This window comes from Portunus trituberculatus, chromosome 9 (genome assembly GCF_017591435.1).
Source record: "Portunus trituberculatus isolate SZX2019 chromosome 9, ASM1759143v1, whole genome shotgun sequence".
NCBI classification, from domain to species: Eukaryota; Metazoa; Arthropoda; class Malacostraca; order Decapoda; family Portunidae; genus Portunus; species Portunus trituberculatus.
Genome location: NC_059263.1, coordinates 4,577,501 through 4,587,500, shown reverse-complemented (window position 1 = coordinate 4,587,500; position 10,000 = coordinate 4,577,501). Strand labels below are relative to the sequence as shown.

Genomic DNA, 10,000 nt, shown 5'->3' with positions numbered 1-10,000 from the left:
AAAAAAGAAGGGAAGGAGGAAAAGGAGGAGGAGGAATAGGAGGAGGAGGAGGAGGACAAGGAGGAAGAGAAGCTGAGAAAAGTATGACTGACAGGAATGGACTGAGAGAGAGAGAGAGAGAGAGAGAGAGAGAGAGAGAGAGAGAGAGAGAGAGAGAGAGAGAGAGAGAGAGAGAGAGAGAGAGAGAGAGAGAGAGAGAGGACACTCCTCAAACACACTCTCCTGCTTTACGACACAGTGTTGGGAGATATAAAGAAAAGAAAAAAGAAGAAAAAAAAAAAAAAGTAAGATGAGGACCATAACTGAAGGGAAGGAGGGGAAGAGAGGGGAAACGAGAGGGAAAAAAGGGAGTGTGAGAGTGAATTGGTGAGGGGGAGAGGTGATGAGGGGAGGTGTGGAGGAAGAGTAGCGACAAGAAGGGCGTGACAGGGGTAACAAACCGTGAATGGGGAGTGGTGGGGAGGTGTGGGTGGTGGTGGAGATAAGTGAGTGAAAGTGATAGCTGTGGGGCACGGCGAGGGGAAGGGGGAGGGGGGGCGTGGAGCAGGTGGTGGGACTCATGAGTATAAGCGAGGTGGGTGGATGGGTGGTGAAGGAATGGTGTGTCTGGAGGGCGTGGTGAGGTGGTGTGAGTGGTGAGATGTGGTTGGTGAGTGGTGAGGTGTGGTGGGTGGTGAGTAGTGGTGAGTGGTGAGTGGTGGGTGAGTGGTGAGGTGTAGTGAGTGAGTGGTGATTGGTGAGTGGTGAGGGCTTGCCTCACCTCGACACAGAGCAGCACGGCGCGGTGCACCACGGGGATGTCCACCACGATGTACACGGGGGAGTCGAAGCGGCGGTAGCGCGTGGGCGTGACGGAGCTGGAGCGTGAGGACCGCAGCTCCTCGCCGCCCGCCTGCAGGGAGGCCGGCAGGGCGGACAGCGGCGGCACGTCCTCCCCGGGGAGGTAGCGGGGCGGCGCGATGGGGGAGAGGGCTGGGGAGCGGAGTCTAGGAGAGGGCAGAGAGTGTGGGGAGTAAGGGGAGCCTGGGGAGAGAAATGGTGAGCTCTGCCGCTGTGACACCGGTGACACGTGGGAAGAGGCGGGGGAGTTTGGGGAGGCAAGGCCCCCGGGGGAGTGCAGGGGCGTGGAGGCGGCGATGTTGTGGGCGGAGTTAGATGGGGAGAGGAGGACGGAGTGAGAGGGAGAGAGGAGGGCTGAGGTTGGGGAGAGGTGTGGTGAGGGCGGCAGGGTGAGGGTGGTGGGCAGCAGGTGGGCGGTGGAGGTGGGCGAGCGGCCGATGGGCGAGGGGCGAGGCACCAGCAGGGTGGACATGCTCTCGAAGGTGACACGAGGCACGGAGCGGGAGCGCTGCCTGAAGGGGGGCGGCGTGGCCAGGCCCGGCACGTCCACGCGCTCGTAGGAGGGCAGGTTCTGGAGCTGTCGCTGGAAGGCCAGGATGTCCTCCTCGGCCAACGCCAGGTCCTGCCTGCTCTGGGAGATGTTGGGCGTCGAGCCTGAAGAGTTGATGTGGTCGTGAACAGACTTGGAGCGCTTCTTGTGCAGGCTGGAGAACCTGAAGCTACGCTTGGGGAATATGGAGGGGGAGCCCGAGGGCGTGGTGGCTTTTGAAGACGAGCTGATGGAGTTGTGGGAGTCTGCGGGGCGGAGACGCACGGGCAGTAGCTGCTGCAGGGTGACGCTGACGTCCGTGGTGCTGATGGCTGCTACAAGGGTGTCTCGAAATCTGCGGCCGCCGCCCCCCGGGGTGGAGGGCTTGCGGTTACGCGGCGGCGCCTCCTCACTGTTAGCGCGCAGCACTGAGGGGGCTGGGCGCGGCGGTCGTGCTGGGGAGGGCGCCGCGGTTTCCTCGGGGCACGCCTCGGCGAAGTCCAGCGTGAGGTTGACGCGGCGCCGCTTGCGAAGCGTGGAGGCGTCCGTCTCCGAGGAGGAGGTGCGCGAGCGCGCCCTGGAAGAATGGGAGGTCCAGGAGGAGCGCGAGGTGCAGGACTTCCACTTGGTGAGGTGGTGCATCGATGTCAGCAGCCTGTGCAGCAGCAGCCGCAGGAAGATGACGGGGTGCAGCACCAGCGGCAGCCCCAGCAGCAGGCAGGACAGCAGACGGCCCCCCATCGGCCCCTCCTCCCGCGACGCCCCTCGCCGCGTGCCCCGCAGCGTCCCGGAACCTGAAACACGGCCGGGGGGTGAGGCCTCTCAGGGGTCGGGGGCAGAAGTGGGGGGAGTGTCAGTACAGTGTGGGTGATGTGAGGACCACGAGAGGAAGAGGATGCGAGAAGAGACTCTGTGCCATGGGAGGGGCAGGGAGGAGGGAAGCAGAGGCTGGGTCACGGAGCCACAGGAGCACTGGGTCACGGTCACCGTCAGAGGAAAAACAGGTCACTGTGAGTAAGTAGCAGCGTCACCAGGCTGAGCACGTCACCGTCACACTTGGCAGAGCGACAGTCAGAGCGAGAGTGAGAGGGAGTGAAGTGTGTGGCCAGGAGACACGCCAGGAGGTGAAGGTGGCGGTGGCGATGGTTGAAGTGAGGTGAGAGGTGAGCAGAGAAAGACTAGGTCACAGCAGGTAAGGAGAAGTATTCAGTCTGAGTAGAAGACAGGAAAGGTCAGAGGTCACAATGATGATCTGGATGGAAGGCGGTCACTGGGAGGAGGAAGAGCGTCGCGAGGGTCATGATGGCGAGTCGCAAGGTCAAGGAAGGTCGGGGAGGTCACAAGAGCAGGTCAAGAGCGGGGAATGGGGGTCACAAAGGTCAAGAAAGAGCCGGGTATAAACCTTGGGGGGCTGACCTCTGGCTGGGTCTTGGGGGGGAGGGTCGAGCAGCCATTCCAGGGGCGTGGTGCTGCGGGCCTCGCTGGTGGGCGTCACCCCGCACGGCGCCGGCACGTTCTGCAACACACCACACCATTAGTCAACACCACATCATCACCACCACACCACAACAACACCACCATACTACCACCCACAACACCACCACACCACCACAACACCACCACACTACCACCCACAACACCACACCATCACCACTACAACACAACAACACCATATCATGTCATTAGTATCCCAAATCACACCCCACTGTCACCACCAACACCACCACACAACAAACAACACCACTACACCACCAAAAACACCACTCCAACACCATACCATGTCATCAATATAACAAAACACATCACACCGTCACCACCAACATCACCACACCTTAACATAACCAAAAAAAACACCACAACACCACAACACAGCTATGTAACACCACAATACCATGATGTCTTTAGTAATACACCACAGAACACCACAACTACCACCACCACAACACCAGACGCAAAACTCACGTGACCTCCACACCACCACCACCACCACCACCACCACCACAAAGCCCCTCTCTATCCTTTAATTAAGTACTTCCATCCTTTACTCATCCATACAAAGGAATGAAAAAGAGGGAGAAAAAAAAATACTGGGAAATGAAAAAATGGCTTTGAAAAAATAAAATGGCTATTCGCGCAAATCCTTTAAGATAAATTGTAGTAGTTTTTCTTTCTTTTTTCTTTTTTCTTTCTTTTTTATTTATTTTCCTTCCCATTCCGAGAGGTGAGTGGATGAGAGTGTTGGTGAATTTTGCCTTCCTCCACTCTTACTTCCGCGTTGCCCTAGTCTGTCTGTCTGTCTGTCCGTTTGTCTGTCTGTCAGTCAATCTCTTTATGTATTTTTTTGTCTCTCTCTCTCTCTCTCTCTCTCTCTCTCTCTCTCTGTATGTCTTTTTCGTCTTTTTTGTCTGTTTGTTTGTCTATATCCATGCACTCTCTCTCTCTCTCTCTCTCTCTCTCTCTCTCTCAACAAATAAAACCAAACAACAAAACTAACACACAAAAACACAACCAACCCCCAAAATACACCCAAAAACCCTAAAAACCCCAAAACACCCCAAAATCCCACCGAACCTCCTTTAGGACTCCAGAAGGATATGCAAGTAAGTAGAAACACCTACTAACCTCGAGGGAGCGAAGAGTATGCAGCACCATGCCCTCCACAGACATGCCCAGGACGCGTTTGGAGTCCTGCGCGGTGACCAAGGGCGGGGGAGCGGAGGTCATCATTATATAGTCATCCTCCGAGGTTTCTCCCAAGGGCGTTGGCGGAGGAGCCTCGTCTGTAGAAGGAGAAGGAAGGATAAAAGGACTAGTTTTTTGGATAAGCAGGTGAAGAATAGAGAGATAGATAGATAGAGATAGATAAAGAGAGAAAGAGGTTACTTAGGAGGAAATAAATGAGGTGGAGGAATATTGAGGGTGAAAAAGAGAAAAAAATTAACTAAGGAGTGGAAGAGAGATAGAAAATGGTATGTTAACAGTAGTAGTAGTAGTAGTAGTAGTAGTAGTAGTAGTAGTAGTAATAGAAAGACGACAATATAGAATTACTCTACGGTGAAAAGCAAGATACACGGTGTTTTTAGGAAGAGGAGAATGGGAGTGGGTAGTGGGGAGTGGGTGGGGAAGAGGAGATAGAGAGATGGGGAGTGAGTGGGGAAGGAGGGAGGAGAGAAGAAATATTTTGAGATGAAAGGGGAAACGGGGAAGCATAAGATATTTTTGGGCAAGAGGGAGAGACACAAAGAGAGGGAAGAAACTGAGGGGAGAGAATGAGGGGTTGTTATATCAGAGAGGGAGGAAAGGGAGAGGAAAAGATAAGGGAAAGGAAAAGAGACTGAGAGAAATAGAAAAAAAAGTGAATGAAAACGAAATATAAAGAAAAGAAGGAAAGAGGAAATAGAATATGAGATGGGGAAAAAGGAAAGAGGGGAAGGAAGGGGAAAAGAAAGAAAGGGATGGGAGAAAGGAGGAAGAGAGGAAGGGGAAGAGATGGAGAAGGGAAAAGAAGAGAGGAGAAGAAAAGAATGAAGAGGGAAAGAGAGGGGAATAAAGAGAAGGGAAGAGAAGGGGAGAGAAAGGGAAGGGAAGGGGAAGGGGAGGGATGAAAATGAGGGTGATTTGGAGGAGAGAAGTGAGGGTAGATTTGATATTTCGGGAGAGAGAGAGAGAGAGAGAGAGAGAGAGAGAGAGAGAGAGAGAGAGAAATTTTACCAGTTACGGTGTAGGTCAGATCTAATCCACTCCAACTCTCTCTCTCTCTCTCTCTCTCTCTCTCTCTCTCTCTCTCTCTCGCTCTCTCTACACGACTCTTAAAAGAAAAATATCCCCACAAAATAAAATAGAAAACAAAAATAAGAATAGAAATAATAATAACAACAATAAAAACAAATAAATAGAAAAAAAAACAAAAATCATACACCAAAGTCACCAACCAGTCACCAATTCCACTCACCAAGCAAGAGATCGTACACATTGACGCGGTGATTGACGCGGTGCTGCAGTCCGAGGTAGACCAAGGTGCGTGCCGCGTGGTGCTTCACGTAGCGGGCGTGGCGTGTGGAGTGATTTGTGTAGAACCATTCATCGGAGGGCAGGATCAGCTGGGTGAGAGCGTCCGGGACCTTGGCAGCGAGCAGGGCAGGGTGGTGGTGAGGTGACAGCGCGAGGGTGGCCACTACTTGCAACACAGCGCACAGGAGTTGCTAAAATTGAAAGAGAGTGTTGTGGTGGGTTAGTCTATTGGCCACTACTTGCAACACAGCGCACAGGAGTAGCTAAAATTGAAAGAGAGGTGTTGTGGTGGGTTAGTCTATCCATTATACACTCATTCCTAGCCATACCACATACAAGAGTTGCTGGAAAAGGAGAAGTGTTTTGGGGGTTAATCTATCCATCACACACACACATTCCTGGCAATACACCCCATATAAGTCGCTGGAATTGATAAGAAAAGTGTTGTAGGGGTAATTTATCTATCCCCATACTCATTCCTGGCCACTACTCGCAACACAGCCCATAAGAGTAGCTGGAATTGAAAAGAGAAGTGTTGTAGGGGTAATCTATCTATCCCATATTCATTCCTGACTATCGTGCGCTCATTTCTAAGTGCCGTACGCAGAATCATCATCGCCGTTCAGAGATGGCCATGTTTTTTTGCAACACAGTGCACAAGAGTTGCTAAAATTGAAAGGTTATGTGCTTTGGAGGGTAAGCTGTCCATCACATATTCATTCTTGTTCTTGTTCTTGTTCTTCTTCTTTGTAGACAAGCAGGAGGAAAAGATAAGACGTTGAACAGTAAGAAGAGGAATTAATGAAAAAAAAAAAGACTATCGTACGCTTATGTAAGAATGTCGTACGTTAAGTTCTCATTGTTGTACTCTCTTTTCTTGGTATCGTACGCTAAGATCAAGGGAAGAAAATATAGTGAAAAAAAATTAGTGAAAAAAAAGACTGTCGTACACTTATCTAAGAGTGTCGTACGTTAAGTTATCATTATCGTACTTTCTTGGTATCGTACGCTAAGATCATCGTACCTTGACTTCTATGTGGGTGTTGTGGTGGCGTGGGTGTGGAGGGATCGTGTGGTGGTGTTGTGTGTCAAGGAATGGTGTTGTGGTGATGTTAGCGGTGGTTTTCTTGCGTTTTGTGGTGTTGTGTGGTGTTGTGTGAAGGAATAACGTTGTGGTGATGTTGGTGGTGATTTGGTTGTGTTTTGTGGTGTGGAAAGATGGTGGTGATGTGTTGTGTGGTGTTGTGGTGTGCTGGTGTGGTGTTGTGTGATGTTGTGTGAAGGAATAACGTTGTAGTGATGTTAGTGGTGATTTGGTTGTGTTTTGTGGTGTGGAAGGATGGTGGTGAGGTGTTGTGTGGTGTTGTGGTGTGCTGGTGTGGTGTTGTGTGGTGTTGTGTGGAGAAATAACGTTGTGGTGATGTTGCTGGTGATTTTCTTGTCTTTCATGGTGTGGAAGGATGGTGATGATGGTCTTGTGTGGTACAGAGAGACATAATTGTGGTGTTAGGAGTGAAACGATTGGTGTTGTAGTGTGTTGTGGTGTTGTGAAGGGAAAATATATCGTAATGGCGATAAATAAAGGTGCTCTGGTGTTGTAGGGGGGAAGAGAGGCAGTAGTGATGTTGAGTAGAGAAGGAGAGGGTGTTGTATTGCTACATAGGGGTGTTGTGGTGGTGTTGTGGTGTTGCATAATGTAGAAAAAATGTGTTGTGATGTCTTGTGATGACGTAGATGGGGGAAAAATGGTGTTGAGAGAGAGAGAGAGAGAGAGAGAGAGAGAGAGAGAGAGAGAGAGAGAGAGAGAGAGAGAGAGAGAGGCTTAGAAGGAAGGAGGAGACTTGATCTTCTGAGGAGGTTGGGACTTTCATGTGAGAGAGAGAGAGAGAGAGAGAGAGAGAGAGAGAGAGAGAGAGAGAGAGAGAGAGAGAGAGAGAGAGAGAGAGAGAGAGAGAGAGAGAGAGAGAGAGAGAGAGAGAAAGAAAGAAAAAAACAAGAACAAATGAAATAAAAGACAATGAAAAGAAGAAAAGAGGAAAAGTTAAATAAAAAAAATTGTAAAGAAAACAAAGATGAAAAAAAAGAAGAAAATCATGAAAACACACACACACACACACACACACACACACACACACACACACACACACACACACACACACACACACACACACACACACACACACACACTTAGAAAACAGTTATTGAGAGAGAAAAGTAGATACAAATATAGGAGGCAAAGGAAGAAGAAGAAGAAGAAGAAGAAGAGGAGGAGGAGGAGGAGGAGGAGGAGGAGGAGGAGGAGGAGGGTTTGAGTCTCGAGCGTGTCACTCTCACAAGGGAAATCATAACCACACCCGGAGTTAAGGAGGCGACAGAGAGAGAGAGAGAGAGAGAGAGAGAGAGAGAGAGAGAGAGAGAGAGAGAGAGAGAGAGAGAGAGAGAGAGAGAGAGAGAGAGAGAGAGAGGAGAGTTATGGTAAGGGGAGTCTAAACTAAGAGAGGTTAAATGCTGATGGTGTGAGTGAATAGGGAGATAAGAGTGAGAGAGTGAGAGAGAGAGAGAGAGAGAGAGAGAGAGAGAGGGAGAGTAAGAAAGAGGAGAGAGGAGATGAAAAATGAGAGTGTAAACAGCGCGTGAGAGTGAATGGGGAGATAAAAGAGAGAGAGAGAGAGAGAGAGAGAGAGAGAGAGAGAGAGAGAGAGAGAGAGAGAGAGAGAGAGGAAGGGAAACTATGAGGAAAGACCGAAATGAGACACAATAAAACAGTGAATGAGGAAAAGGGGAAAAGTGAGATACAATATAAGTGAGGGAAAAGGAAGAGGGAAAGAGAAAGGGAAATAAAACAAAGACCAGAGAGAGAGAGAGAGAGAGAGAGAGAGAGAGAGAAAACAGAAAAAATAATAGAAAGAAAGAGAAAAAAGGGGAAAGAGGGGAAAAGAGGAAGAGAACGGGAAGAAGAGAGGTGAGGGGAGAGGGAGAGAGGAGAGGGACACTAGAGGAGCGGAGGAAAAGGGAAAGGAAACTTGACTGGTGAGAGGAGACGAAGAGAAAAGAGGGGAAGAGGGAGAGGGGAAATTAAGGAGAAAAGGAAAGAAAATGAGTGAAAGGTGAAAATTAATGAAGAGAGAGAGAGAGAGAGAGAGAGAGAGAGAGAGAGAGAGAGAGAGAGAGAGAGAGAGAGAGAGTGAGGGGAGAGGGAGTGAGGGGAGAGGCAGTATCCTTAAAGAGGAGAGAAGGAAAGTGCAATGTCATTCTCCTGCGAATTAGTAGAGAGAGAGAGAGAGAGAGAGAGAGAGAGAGAGAGAGAGAGAGAGAGAGAGAGAGAGAGAGAGAGAGAGAGAGAGAGAGAGAGAGAGAGAGAGAGAGAGAGAGAGAGAGAGAGAGTAGCATCTATGGAGTGGCAGCAAAGGAGGAGGAGGAGGAGGAGGAGGAGGAGGAGGAGGAGGAAACAAGGCGACAGAGAGAAATATCACATGCTTTTCCTCCTCCTCCTCCTCCTCCTCCTCCTCCTCCTCTTCTTCTATCTTTCCTCCTTCTCCTTTTCCTTCTCCTTCTCCTTCTCTTCCTCATTCTGTTCTGATACTAGCAAGAAAGAAGAAGGAGGAGGAGGAGGAGGAGGAGGAGGAGGAGGAGGAGGAGGAGGAGGAGGAGGAGGAGAATGATATTGAGGTCGTAGAAGGGAAAGAGAAGAAAGATTGGAGGAAAGAAGGAAGGAAAATAAATATCCTAAGGAGATACGTAGTTTGGAGGAGGAGGAGGAGAAGGAGAAGGAGGAGGAGGAGGAGGAGGAGGAGGAGGAGAGAGGAGAAGAGAGGAGAAGAGAAGGAGAGGAAGAAGAAGGGAAGTAAAAATTTGAGTTTTCTAGTTTCTTGCTTTGATGAAATGAGAAAGAGAGAAAAAGAGAGAGAGAGAGAAAGAAAGAGAGAGAAAGATAGTGGTGGTGGTGGTGGTATTGGTGGTGGTGGTGATGGTGGTGATGGTGGTTGCTATAAACATTAAGTCTTTCTACCAACCATCACTCACCTGTCGATTTGTTTACACCTGTCCTTTCCACATCCTCCCCATCCTCCTCCTCCTCTCTACTCTCCCTGCCATCCATTACTCTTCTCTCCTTCTCCCTCCCTCTGTCCCTCCCTCCCTAGTCTCTCTCTCACTCCCTCTCCTCTCTCCAACTCACCCACGTAACTCAAATCATTCACTTTCATCTTAGCAATTTGCACCTGGCCACCCAAATGCACCTTTCCAAATATGTACCCTCTCTCTCTCTCTCTCTCTCTCTCTCTCTCTCTCTCTGTAGGGTACTGAGCGTAGGTAGAGATAACACACACAATAGGTACATGATAAATAGCGAGGCACTAGGAAGTTCCAAGTATGAGAAAGATTTATTAGGAGTCATAGTTAGCTCCGGTCTCTGTCGAAGGAAGCAATGTATTGAGGCCAGGGAGGAATAAGGCGAATAGAGTATTGGGATTCATTTTTAAAAGTGTTAAAAGCAGACGTCTTGAAGTAATACTTAAATTATACTTGGCGCTGGTCAGGCCACATCTTGACTATGCGGTACAATTACAGGAAGGACATAGCTCTGTTGGAGTCAGTGAAAAAGGAGGATGACTAAAAAGA

At 49.6% G+C, this 10,000-nt stretch overlaps 1 protein-coding gene across 1 annotated transcript in view; it reads right to left on the bottom strand.

Moving 5' to 3' along the window:
- The window catches only part of LOC123501759 (1-phosphatidylinositol 4,5-bisphosphate phosphodiesterase epsilon-1-like), an 83,777-nt gene that overhangs the window by 67,135 nt on the left and 6,642 nt on the right, over positions 1 to 10,000 (bottom strand). The window contains 4 exon segments of the mRNA XM_045250792.1: positions 761 to 2,163; positions 2,786 to 2,885; positions 3,992 to 4,149; positions 5,322 to 5,571. Coding sequence (XP_045106727.1) covers positions 761 to 2,163; positions 2,786 to 2,885; positions 3,992 to 4,149; positions 5,322 to 5,571 — 1,911 coding nt within the window.